The sequence below is a fragment of the Ptiloglossa arizonensis genome, chromosome 7, assembly GCF_051014685.1.
Source record: "Ptiloglossa arizonensis isolate GNS036 chromosome 7, iyPtiAriz1_principal, whole genome shotgun sequence".
Lineage (NCBI taxonomy): Eukaryota > Metazoa > Arthropoda > Insecta > Hymenoptera > Colletidae > Ptiloglossa > Ptiloglossa arizonensis.
In genome coordinates, this window is record NC_135054.1 from 14,129,885 (window position 1) to 14,143,945 (window position 14,061).

The window sequence follows — 14,061 nt, forward strand, 5'->3', positions numbered from 1 at the left end:
ACCTCCGCTACTAGAGGTGCACAGACGATTCGAGCCTTCCGATCGGTAGAATTGGTTACGTACATTTAACCAATCGGGAGTCGAGACACGTTTCGCGCCAGAGTGTACATTTACTTCAACTTACAAGCACTTGTTCTCCCTGAAACGCGTCTGGAACGACTTAAATTAGAATTAAAGTAAGTCGTGTCTATCGTGATTCACAAATTCGAAAGATTTCCTACTATTCACCGTACTACCTAGCGCCGACCCTTAAAATGCATCATTTTTTCCAAAATTGCAAATAAAATTGAACAAAATTGTACCACCCGTTACGATAAGTAGACATCAACTGAAAAATAGACTAAACTCGACAAAACCGTCTAGAAATACATAAGACGAAAAACGCGTACCGAATAACCTTAGTCTAACAAAAGAAAAAAAATAAATAAATCACAGTTCTGCGATCGTATGCATTTAAAGATTAAATGTCCCAAGGAAGATAACCGAAACATCGTTTTTTATTTTCCCTTCCAGTGTGCACGGATTAAGGCGCGCTGTTCACGTCGAAGTAGTCACGGAACGAAAGTGTCGAGAAGCAAAACGATGTGTTTAGAGCAACGAGTAATCGAGAGGCGCGTGCGTCGGTCCGATCGCGAGCAGGAAAAAGTTGCGAAACTTTCCGTTTCTTTTTTTTTTCTTTCTTTCTTTCGTTCGTTCTTTCTTTCTTTTTTTTTTCGAGCTGAATCACGCGGAGGCACGATATAAGCACTTAAAGTATTCAGCCAGATCAGATCGTTTCGAGGCGCAGTTGCGTGCATCGATAAGGAAGGGTTGCGGAGAGTGTATTCGTGCATTCGTCATACGGATATATTCCGCGGTTGAATTTATGTGCACCCGGACCTTATCGAAATTTCGTGGACGTGCACGATAGACACGATTTACTGGAGCTTCTTGACGCTCCGCGGCGCTAATGGCACCGGCAGCCTTTACCTTCATAAACGTGAAAAAAGAACTAGGGTTGATTCGTTTCGCGCAATTTCTTGCCACTGTCCGACCCGGTGCAAGGAAAGTTGTTTCAACCGGGGGATGGGATCGATTCGATTACCATTTGAAAACGTTCAATCAGAGCCGCGGTAATCATTTGAGGGCTTTCAGAGGCCGATGTGGGAGAAGAAAAATGTTGGCTCGCGACAGGATAACGAGTATGTCGCGCTCGATGGTCGAAATAGTATTAGTTACGGTATACGTGTATTTATTTATTTTTCGTTTTCATGATAATCAACGGCGCGTCGGAGCTGGACGATAAATGGGTCGTGGTAAAGGTAGAGCATCGACGAGTCACAGAACGAAATAAATGATCGAATTAAACGAAGTTCTTTAAATATCGATCAACGGTGAAACTTATTTATCGTTGGGACGAATAATCTTATCGCGTACTTTCCGCTAATCATTAATATCTCAGGGAGTTACCGGCGGTTGTTAATGACGTAACGCGTTATTATTGGTAATATTGTAATATTTGCAGGGAATTGGAAATTATTCGTTACTTTTTCTTTTTTTTTTTATGTACGATACACGACGATTGTTTCATCATAGTGCAATTTGATAATGCGAAGTTATTAACGAGCGTTAATAATGTAAAATAGAATGTTACTATTGGTAAAATTGTAATATCTATAGAGAACTGGAAATTATTCGCTGTTTCTTTTGCGCAGTACACGATAATTGTTTCATCGTCGTGTAATTTAATAATGTAAAGTTAATAATGGGCGTTAATAATGTAGAATGTTACTATTGGTAACTTTCCGTACTACACGGTGTTGAAATAAATATAATCGCGAAGTTCGTGAAATTCGGTAAATTTAATAATTTTACGAGGAGATTTCGAATTCAGCGCGGGTATTAAGAACTGTTGAAAGGTTTTGCTCTAATTATTCAACGGATACCAAAATGATTAAAAGTTATAGGTGTTCCCTTTTTCAGTGGATTTGTCGGTGGAGGTACGTTCCAAATCCGCTATTTAAAACTCGATTTATTCGAACGAATCGATGGCTAGTCCAGAACTTACGGAAAACAGGGATTTCAATGGCAGTCGCTTAAGGACCACGGGGTTCTCTACGGCAAGATTATTTTACAAGAGAATTAAAAATGATTAACGGTCGTGCTTGGATTACTTTGGAAAAAAAAATGAAGAATGGTCGAAGGTTACACCTTGATTATTCTGAAAAAGTATTGCTGCACATACACCCGGCGCTAATATACATATCTGCCACGATATGAACATAATTTCCTCCACCCTGTGTTTAACTTAGCGGTTCACAATTAATGAAACTATGATATAGAACTCTGTTGTTGGTATTCGTGTATTCTTAGAAATTCTTTAACAAATTCTTATTTTTAATTTACAAGCTTCCAGAAAAGGTACAATTTCTACTCCAAACATTTTTCAATCTCTTCATAAATAAATAAATATCTTCCGCAATTTAAGACTTAGCGGTTCACAATTAATGAAACTATGATATAGAACTCTGTTGTTGGTACTTGTGTTTTCTTAGAAATTCTTTAACAAATTCTTATTTTTAATTTACAGGCTTCCAGAAACGGTACAATTTCTACTCCAAACATTTTTCAATCTCTTCATAAATAAATAAATATCTTTCGCAATTTAAGACCTATACAGACACAAAGTATGTAACCTCGATACAAAAAATAGTTTGTTCCATTAAATTCGATAGTTCTCGATCTAGATCGTTCATCTATGTTTCAAGTTAAGATCTCGAGTGTCTAAAAATGTTAAAATTCCCCAAAATTTGTAAAATTTTCGACAACAAGTGTCTAACGTTACGAGAATTTTCTAGACCCTCTCGAAAGTCTCCGAACGATCCCCGTTGCTGTACAAGTCTTTCGAGTTGTCCTCGAGGTATGTCGCTTCGAAGTTCCAGGTTCGTTTGGGCGATCGTTTCGTCGATATATCAAACAAAACGAGATCAGTTCGTAGACTCGTGGCGATGTTCGCCAAAAATAATCCGTAGCGGTCGGTGTCGCGTCGTAAATCCGTTCTTTGAAATGTCCCTCGGACGCATTCCGATCGCATTATTGCGCCATCGGCCGTACGAACGCAACGATTATGTTGCGATGCATGGATCCTGGGCATGCATATTCAGCGGGTGTCGTGATAGAGACGTTGCTCGGCCCATAAAACACATTTAGACCGCGGTTCCCTAGGTTTTTTTTCTCGTTTCTTCTGTTTTTTTTCTTCTGCTTTTTTTTCCTTCCTACGTTGCACGACGGTCCGAGGAAGACACGGGGCATTACGAAGGGATGGCTCGTGGAACGGTGGTGTTGGAACGGTGTGGTAAGTTATTGCATAATAACAAGCCAGTCCCGGGGGTTATTCTTGTTACTCATTTTTCGCGGCGCGCGAGTATTACCATACTGTTTAATATAGAATAGGCCACCCATGGGTGAACGTGTGTCTGAAATCGTGCCGGTTAAGCCCTGTCGGTTGGCCGATGTGTTCGCGAGTCCTGGAAAGACGCAGCTCGGCCGGCAGCTTCCTGGAAAAACCGAAGCGAATGCAAGCTCGCGTACTTGCACATGCAAAACCATGCAAAACAATAACCCTCCCCCGGCCTGGTGGCTGCCACCTGCCGTGGCTGGCGGCGTTAAGATGGTGAATTTGTTCCTATGTGTAGGAGGCGCCGTTACCGTGAATCGCAGCTAGGATTGTCTACGGGGCTGTGCACGGCTGTCGGGTTGCATTAGAGTGTCTGGGATGGCGAAGATCGGGACAACTAACAGGTACAGGATCTAGGAGATGTCTGTTTATCAGGTTTATTCGCGATGGCTAATTTGGAGATAGTTTTGGATATTTGGAGTGTCTGGGATGACGAAGATCAAGAGTACAGGTACCAGAGTAAGACAAGGATCTAGGAGGGGTCTGTTTATTAGATTTATCCACGATGATTAGTTTGGAGATAGTTTTGGATATTTGGAGAGTCTGGAATGACGAAGATCAAGAGTACAGGTACAAGAGTTGGACAAGGATCTAGGAGGTGTTTGTTTATCAGATTTATTTGTGATAGCTAGTTTGGAGATAGTTTTGGATATTTAGAGTGTCTGGGATGACGAAGATCAAGAGTACAAGTACAAGAGCTGGAAAAGGATCTAGGAGGTGTCTGTTTAGTAGATTTATCCACGATGGTTAACTTGGAGATAGTTTTGGATATTTGCAGTACCATGAGTGAAGAGTTGTATTAGAGTATTTGGGATGACGAAGATCAGGAGTAAGATTAGGGGAAGGATCTCTGTTAATTTTGACACACTTGTTAATCAGACTTAATCGAGACGTCTTGTTCAGAAATCATTAATTATTCAGGATGTTTGTATTCTTTTATCTTTAGATGGCATGAATCCTTGGTAAAATTTATTTTGGTCTGCTAACGTTAAGATGGAGAATTTGCTCCCATGTGTAAGAGCACCATTACCGTGAATTGCGGTTAGATCGTTGTGTAGGAGCTGTGCTCGGCTATCGAGTTGCAACAAAGTGTCTGGTGTAACGGGGTAAGATCGGAAATGAGATCGATATCCTTATATTAACGTGTTCGAGATCGGGGGAAAGATTTCTCAAAATCGTATTAATCAGTTGTATACGCAACGTCTTGTTTGAAGATAGTTTTGTATATTTGTTACTTGTTTCAGTTTGTGATATTCTTTTATCGTTAAATGTGATATCTTTTTGTTTTTTTTAGATAACATAAATTTTTGGCGAAGTTGGTTCTGATCTATGTACGCGAAGATAGTGAATTTTCTGCTACGTGTAGGGGCGCTGTTACCGTGAATTGCAACTGGATGGTGATATATGGTCTCTGCTTGGCTGTCGAGTTGCAACCGAGTGTTTGGGAGGAGGAAGATCACGAATACAAACAGGTTCAAGATTAGGGAAAAGATTGCTGAGAAAACTGTTAAAGATATTTATTTGGGATGTCTTGTTTAGAGATAATTTTGGATATCTGTAATCTTTTTAATTTCGCGATATCTTTTATCGTCAGGTGACAAATTTTTGGGGAGAGCTTTTTTAATTTAGGCAGTCTAGACTTCGTACGTGAGTAAATTTGTAACAATTTTTAATTAATTAATTGAACAGCTAAGTCGGGAATGATTAATTATTATTCGAATTTAAAGAGATCCAATTTTGTAAATGAATTTATTATACTCCATTTACTTTTATCGTGAACGCACATCGTGTTTGTGATTCATTTGCTGATAATTGCGCCCCTGTAATTTCGAAAACCCGTACGATAATAACTTCGCCTTTTAATATCCACTCTGTACCAAAAACAATAATTAATGGCAAAATAACAAATCGATAATCAATTCTTTTTTTTTTCACTTTTTGTACGTTTTAATCTTTATTCGCCCGGGGGAGCCAGAAATTATCTCGATGTCTGCGCGTATTTCACGACACGAACGCTGTTGACAGGAATTTTCGTAAAAATTTTTCATATTTATGGAAAGCATTTCGATATGCAGTCGTTCCGATTAATAATCGGCTTGAAAAATATCGTCGACGCGCATACATAGAAGCCGGAACCGCCAGATGCTGGAACGCATAAATTGCAAATTGGAATAAGGAGGTACTATCGTTTGCAATGCCGAAATGGCTTTCATAACGTTACATTATGGTCAATATCGATTCGCGCGCAGATGTTAATAAGTGAAACACTTCGAACGTCTTACATATCGACTGTAATAGAAAACGATATTACAAGGAACGCTTTTAAACGCATTTTCGATAATTACGTTCCAACGTGTTTGCGCCCCGTTCGATGCTCCCAGACATTATTAAGTTTGGTAGGTAACAACAAATTTTGCGACAATCGACGTGTGTGCGGCGTTCGCCAGCTAACACAAATATTCTCTTACAGAGGCTGAACGCAATTACTCGATAATAGAATTACGATTTCTTAAAATTGAATTTCCCGCCATTTTCCGAATCCGAAAAAAACAACCGTTTTCCATTCCGTGTTAAAATCGAAACACGACGGAGAACGAAGTATTTTTGTTTCGTAATAAATTTAAGATAACTATTCAACTTTTTTCCCATGCCCTCTCACGACCCAGATATTCGAACTGTAACCCAGATATTTAATTACCCGCGATAATTCTTATCGAGGTTCAGATTTGTATCGGAAAGTTGATTCCTGGTTGGGCGGTACACAGGTCTCTGTCCCGGTAGCGGAACAGCTTAGAGGTAATATGACACGTCCAATTAGGTTAACGATTTTCTAAGCAAAAAAAAAAAAAAAAAAAAAAAAAAATCGTTCACGCGATCGTGCGGAAAATAGCCTGGGATAGCTTTCGCGGCACGAAGGCGAAACAACTATAGTCGCATCGAACTTAAATGGCCGCTGAAGGCCACTTATGTTACCGGGAATCACGTCAGATACGACTCCTACTTTTATGCCAATTTGTCTCTCCATGTGACGAACAGAGGGTCTTTTCCTATGGATTTGCTCGAAGAGACGACAGATGGAGCGACAGAGTCGAATCGTGTGGTGGGGATAGCTTCTCGATGACCTCGAGCGATCACTTGAGTCTGTTTCAACCATGGAAAGCATAGTCGAGATGCTTTCGTATTGCAGGTAACGATCGCTGCTCGAATAGATTGTAACAGTAGAAATCCAGGTGACTGAATCTTTTGCAAAGACAAGTTATTGAATACATTATCATTTTTAAGATCCACAGCCATATTTGAAAGTTCAAGCAGGCACGTTAAATTTTAGATACATTTCCATTTGCATCAAGAACTTAATTTATCAAAGGAGATTTTTACAACGACACTTGAGTGACACCATGAACACTAATGTTCCTAAAGAAACTAAAGATTCTTGTTCTGATTCAGGTAATTCTACAATGATCAAAATCTGATATCTAGGCTTTCGAGATTGTTGCCAAGATTCTACACAATGGTAGCAGAGTTTCTTTTCAAAAATATCTTGTCCAATCTTGTCTCAAAACCTACAATATTTCAACCTACAAACTCACCTAACAAATAGTCCGCCCAGATTTCTCACGCATTACAAGAGAACCTCCCATTGTCCCGAAGCAGGTAAATCCACAACAGTAAAAATCACTTGTCCGTCTCTTGTAAATGTAAAGTTCCATAGCACGGTTCATTTTTAGACATGTCCGTTCGAGTCGATCCAGAACCTTAAAAACTGTAATGTTTCAGCAGACACCTACAACAAGTTGTCCGATTGGATTTCCAACAGAATACACGAGTCGATCGACGAGACAGACTTGGTAAATCTCCGAGAGCGTCCATAGTCGATCATTCGGAAGACAGTATCTCCAGAATCCGATCGTCGGTTTGATTTATTCGCGTTGGAAAGTATCTATAAGTAGGTATCTATTTCCGTGGAAGATAGTACGGGTACGAGGCAGCCGGCCGGTTACGAAGTTGCAGCCGGCGATCTACTACGACTTGGTCGTAAGTCATGTTGATGGGACGGTTCAATAATTAACTTCGCCGGGAAATCGGTTATCGAGATGATATTATTCGGGCTCTTACTTTTCGGTAATAACCGGCAACCACCTTCCAATGACCGAAGGCTCGCCGTCTTACTTAGCGGGATTCAATTTAGATGTAAAATTTAAAGTGGTGGTCGCGCCGTATCCCAGCCTCGTGTCTCTCTTCCCCCCGTTTTAGACGACGACGAATTCTGCATTATTATAATAGACCGTCGGTAATGGCTCGAAAATAAAGACCACCGGGTAATGGAGAAATCGCGATGGGCGGGGTAAGTCGAACCGGGGGTCTGGGACGAACGGACAGAAACGTATAGATGCCATAAAGTTCTCTCCCGGTCCCTTTTCTCTCGCTTCAACCCTTTTCTATTTTATCCTCACGGTTTGCAAAATCTTCGAGTGTTTCTTATTGTTCAAATTGTCCGGCGCGTTCTCTCAATCGTCGTTCGTTTCCATCCACTACGTTGCTTTCTATCCGAGGTGAAACGAACTTACTCGACCTACCACTCGCGAGCAGCTACCGTCGTCGCTTCTGTAATATTGAAAAAATTCTTTGTTAAGCGAAACGGGCGGAAGGGGGTAGTGGCGGTGGCGGCGGGGTCACGGAGGCACGCATTACGGGGAAGAACTTTAAATTTAGTAAATTACAAGAAGCGTCTATCTAGCACGGAGTCTCTGCAAGATTTTTCGCTTTTTGCTTCACGTTCGCCTATTCGACGAAGAAATACATTTAATTAAAATATTCAAAGGATTTTCAAAATAAAACGCGCCTCGCCCGGAATTTAATTAGCATAATTGAATTCGTCAGAGCTTCGAGATATTCCCTGTCTCATATTTTACTCTTCGGGTGAAGAGTGCCGTTTCAAAGAACCGAATATCCCTGCGTCCGTATTTAATTGGACTAATCTGTTTTTAATTCTCGACGACGCAACGTTCGAGTTCGCTGAAATTCTTTTGCAATCGTGATTACGATACTTCGCTTGGAAACATTTTGCACGGAGGATGGTAAACAACTTTGCGGACACGTAACGTGTTCGAAAAAATTCTTGGGTGTTAAAGGGTGAAAAGAGACAAAGTGGAACGTACTTCTACCACGTTTCATCCGTTTGCAAACATCCTGAATCGAGAATGGTGAACAATCTTAACCCTTTGAACTCGAGAGGAGACCCTCGGTTATCACACAATTCAATGTACTTCTTTCGACTCGAGAAAATTTTGTGACTTGAAATTCAAATTGGAAATTAAGTATTACACACTTCTAAGATGTAAACATATGTATGTCAAGTATTGAAATAAAAATATTCCATTCCGTATTAATTTTGCGATTTAAAAGATTTCATCGGGGCGCCAGTTTCAGTTAGCGAAAACGCTTCGAGTGCAAAGGGTTAATAAAACGTGTTGGACAAAATTCTTAGGACTTAAAGGGTAATAAAGAAAACAATGACACTTCTACTTCATTTGATCCGTTTGCAAACATCCTGAATCTCGAGGATGGTGAACAATCTTAATAAAACGTGTTCGACAACATTTTTACGAGTTAAAGGGTGGCAAAGAAAAAAGATAGAAATAATGAAACGCACTTTTACCCGAGGCCGACGCAGAGACAATGAAGTCGCAAGGCGGTGGATGAAAAAAGCTCGGCGTACTGTTGTCCGTGTGCCAGCTTCAGGTGCAAGCTGGTGAACTTTTTTTTTCGCTGGTGTGCCCGCTAACGTAATCCGTAACTGCCAACTATGTACGTTGCAGAGCTTTTTCCCCTTTCGCCGCGGCAACTCCGGCGACTCCATATCTCGTTGTTGATTTTTTTCCAAGTAGTTCGCCGCTCCCGGTCCCCAACCACGTCCCTGGCCGAAAAATATTGCAATTGTCGAATGTAAATGAAAATGGGATGACGGGGTACATCACTTTGATTGAAAGCTTTATTCGGCCCGCGAGGAGACAGCTGGAAAATGATCGTTTTTGATTCCGCGATCAAATTGAGAACGCTGCTCGATGAAATTGACGATAATAATGCGAATCGACGCTTTATAGAATTTTCATCTCCTGCGGTGTATAATATATTCTCTCGTGACTCGTACGTTTGTGTAACTCGTACGAAGATATTTAAACACCGATTGCCGGGAAATCGTAAAAATTTTTCAATCGTGTTTTCCATTTTCATCCTACGTATGGGTTTTTCTCTATTCGCTTGTGTTACAGTTTTACGGAGATACAAATGTAGAATTTATGGCACGAGGCGCAGAACGAATCAAACATTCGTGCGATCGAATAAGTTTTTAATCGTTTCGAAGGTAATCCACGTAAATATTTGCGGAGAAAATATTATTCGTTTTTGTTAAATCGAAGCGACGAACGAGAAACTTTTCCTTTTCCCCTATTGAAAACAGCAAGGTTTTTAACGAGCGATTAAAGAGCGTTCAATCTATGTCTATTTTTCCCAGGACACGGTAAAACGCACTGTGTTGACTGGAGGGAACCTAATTAAAATAATTTGCCTAGATTTGATTCCAAACTACCTTTGCGTGCTGGATGTTCAACTTTAGTAATTACACGCAATTAGAAAATAACCGTTACTTGTGGAAACTTCCTGAACATGAAACTTTTCTACGTTCAATTTTATATCACCACCGAAACCTGTATTTCCAACTTCACCTCGCTAATTGCAAGTTTATGTATTACAATTAATTAGTTCCCTTGCAAGGTTACATGTCGGGTAGATAACGTAGTGAAAAGCCTGGAAGTTGTATCTTTAGTAAGTTCGTGTGTCTCACTGAGTAATTACATCTCATTCGAGTTTCGTAATTTGATCTTCACGTATGCCGAACACAAGAAATTGCAGCTTTTAACGCGAGAGATGTGTGCAATTTTAATATTATAAATTAAAAATCGGGTGAAGTCTGCGTGTTCGATTTTTTCTCTTGAAAAATTTACACAGATAACGATAACCGATACGAAAGACCAAAAGGGTCACGTAATTGGTATTTCCGGTTCAATACAATCTTCGGTATTTAAACATTTTTAAGAGTAAAATATAACGCATCCTTCGTATTATTAACAAAATTTTAGTAATCGGAAAGAAAACTTTTAACAATCACTGTTCGAATCGAGATACTTTCGTTAACGTGTAACAAAGGATTGAATCCCATTTCTGTAGAATAAAAGTGTCCCAGATTGTTCAATTCTGAACACGTAGAATATTCTTTCTCGAATAACAGAACCTTTTTCGTTTACCGATGCTCGTTATTTTTGTGGCAATTTTACAGAAACAATTCTAATTATCAACAGGACGATTCACCGATGGATTCGTCTCTTTGTTAGGAAATATTACAATCCAATTTACATATGAATTACAAAACAGTCAGCATTGTCTTCTTTCAGAGTAAACAATACCTAAAGAGTTTCCCTCAACACGATATATTTCCTTAACTCTCACACGAAACTCCAATACCAAAAAAAAAATGCTCGTGAAAATTGTACGATCGAATTCTGTTTATTTCACACGTTACGAATAATAGTAGCATATTTTTCCAAATTTCTACTTATCGGTGTAACGTTCCAAACGCTCCAAATCCGTACAGTTCATTTTTATTCAGTGTAATGCGAATGCAGTGTTAGGTCGAACGAAGGTCTCTCGATGTAAACATAATTTGTGCGGTTTATTGAAAAGTAACTTGACACAACCGCTGGTTTCTCGTCACACACATTGTTTATTTTGTCGCTCGCCCTCTGGCTTCTCCCTGCACCCTGACTCCAGCTGCTCGGTTGAGTCTCTGCCATCTAACTTTCCGCACACTGAGTTTCTGCTCTCTCTGACTCGGCGTCCGAATTCGCACCCTCTTATAACTTTCCTCTGCTTTGATGTCGGCCGTTTTGGAGCACACGCGCGACGGTGCAGCCTCCCCTTGTTGGATCGTGGTCAGCTCCAAAGACTTCCGTGTTGCTGACCGAGGGATGTTAGCGGTCGTTGTTCCCATGGATCCGACGAAAAATTAAAAGTTACACACGCCATCGCCGCAATCCGTTCCACATTCTTTCAGAAGTCTCTGCTTCGACACCGGTGTGCAACTCGCGCGAAAGCTTCCAAACATTCGGACTATTCGAGCCGATATTTTGCACAGACGTGCTACTTCTTTTTATACGTTTGTCGTTTATACGCAATTCTGTCGTTGCAACCTTGCAATAGTGCGATTCCATAAAAATTAACGTAATGATAACTAGATTTTGAATCTACAGAGTAGATCGTTTAACAATTTTCTTCGTCATCGGTGAACGAATCAAATTTCTTTCTATGGCGAAGAATACGATTTCGAAGAACCTTAAAGATGAGATTTGAATTTTTGTGCGTTCTTTTTTATGCGAGTTTTCAAAATTACTTTTCACTTTTTCGTCCATATAATTTCTTTCTTGCCTATCAGTTGGTGTGGTAAAATGTAAAGGTTCGAGGTGACCTTGAAAATTTACAAAAAAGACGTACAAAGAATCGAATACAAGAGATCGAGTTGGTCAGTAAGTTTGAATGGTTCGCTTATCGCGTTCACCCCGTTTAATTGCAAACTTTGAAGCGTTATCTATCGAGGAATGACTTTTGTAGATCATCGTACGACACACGATGCTAGGAGTACTCCCAGGAAGTGTCTCTTCTGCTTCGAATCCTCAAACAGAAGGATAAGCGTCCATAACACACCGAAAGAGTCGAACACTCGGTCTCTTTAAAAAGTCACGTTTCCATCTTCACTTTCAAGACTCTTTCGGTTTATTTTCAACAGCCACCCCCGGACCAAGTTTCGTTCTACGATTCCGAAATCCCCTGTTGAGAACAATTCAAACGAAACGTCCCCGCTTTCGAGCACACATTACCAAACCCTTCCGTTTCGTCAACTTGGTCACTGAGCACTGGTCTAATTGTTTCTGTTTCAGCATCACTGTCGGAATTGTGGCAAGATTTTCTGCAACACTTGCAGCGACAACAGCGCAGCGTTACCCAATTCGGCGAAACCCGTCCGCGTATGCGACGAGTGTTACGTATTCCTGGTCGGCCGATATTCGACTGTTGGCTAACACCACGTTGCACCTCGATCAGCCAGATAGCGTGGAACGGTTCGTCCCGGATGGAAGGAAGCTAAAACGACGGGGGGAGGGGAGAAGAAAAAAAAAGAAAGAAAAAAAAAAACGAAAAGAAAGAAAAGAAACGGAAGAAAAGATCTGACTCTCCCTCTCCCCTCTTTCTCTGTCTCACTGTCTCTCTTTCTCTTTCTCTCGTACACGTCCTGCACCGTATCCTCGAAGGTCGTTTCTTCAGGCGGACTTTATTCGATGCCGTTCATTTTCAATTCGGCTCACGGCGGTTGTCTGAAAAAGGGATCGACGCGGATGTTGCTTCGCTTCACGTCGAATTCCTTTCATCGCAATATCATCGCGACGTTTTGTACGATTTACTTGACGTGCCGTGTAAAACACGGTTTACCCGATTTCTATCTACGCGAGAAGACGCTCCTTTCACGCGAGGTGGAATTTCCTCGCGATTTCGATGGACAGATTCAACGCTGAAAGCAATCCACTTTGTCCGTACCGAAGCACAATCTTTGTAATTTTTTTTCTCTCCCGCGGTATATTCCGCGAGTCCCTTTTAAACACCCCACACCCCCACCCCCTCTTCCTCACCCCGAACAATCAAAAATATACGAAGTTGTTAAGTTTCTTAGATTTAGCGTATCTTCGCTGTCCGTTTAATTGTGAACATTCGACGTATTATTACGAGACGAATTAATCGCGACGTGCGCTCCAGCACTTATTTTATCGTACCACGAATCCGCCCCGGATTGGAGTCGCGAACTCGCGATATCGCGGTTACGCTTACGCGCTGTAGCTCTCTTGAAACGCGTGCCTGTATAATGGTATTTTTAAAAGATTCTGTAGCGTTGGAAAGATTACTGTGCAAATAAAAGGCTGGTTTTATATTTTCCCTCGGCAATGTTTTCCATCCCCGTGCGATCATCGATCTACGAACAGTGGAATAACACTGGATTCGGAGAAACGGAAATACACTTTATCGCGTCTTTAAATATCTCAAAATACACCGGTGTAGTCCCATTTTGAAACTCGAAGCTATAAAAAATTGATCGTCGGGATCTCTCTAACGAGAATAACCGCGTTGTCGGATCGAAGAAATGAAAATTTTGTTTCGCTTCCCCCAAAATATTCTTATTTTACGAGTCGTAATCGTGTCGACAACGTCGTTACTCACCATTGTGTTCTAAATATTGTTCTGTTTCAGATGCTTCGAACGGCCGAACACTTTACAACCGTGAAAACATCGCGTTGAAAATATCTCCAAGTAAAATTAGTATTTTTTTTTCAATCGTTCCTTCTTTGTTTCACCGAAGAAGACGTTCTCAGCACGTTGACACGTTGAAATGGAAAGCTAATTATCGATCTCGGTTCACGAGTCGATACGAGTTTGAAAATCGTATTACACGTAACATCGGTTCGTAATGATTTGTCAAACGTATTGAAACGGTTTCCCGCTTACTTCGCGGAGCACCCGGTATATAC

At 40.7% G+C, this 14,061-nt stretch overlaps 1 protein-coding gene across 5 annotated transcripts in view; it reads left to right on the forward strand.

Moving 5' to 3' along the window:
* LOC143149031 (protein RUFY3) overlaps positions 1–13,470 on the forward strand; it is a 30,400-nt gene extending 16,930 nt beyond the window's left edge. For 3 of the 5 annotated variants that reach the window (XM_076316011.1, XM_076316009.1, XM_076316010.1), the window contains exon 12: positions 12,427–13,470. In XM_076316011.1, the coding sequence (XP_076172126.1) occupies positions 12,427–12,567 (141 nt within the window). In that variant the 3' untranslated portion in view covers positions 12,568–13,470. Of the gene's footprint in view, positions 1–3,674; positions 3,781–4,730; positions 5,132–12,426 lie in introns of those variants that run through there. The other 2 variants (XR_012992665.1, XM_076316012.1) reach the window with 2 other exon arrangements.
* The last annotated feature ends 591 nt before the right edge of the window (positions 13,471–14,061 follow it).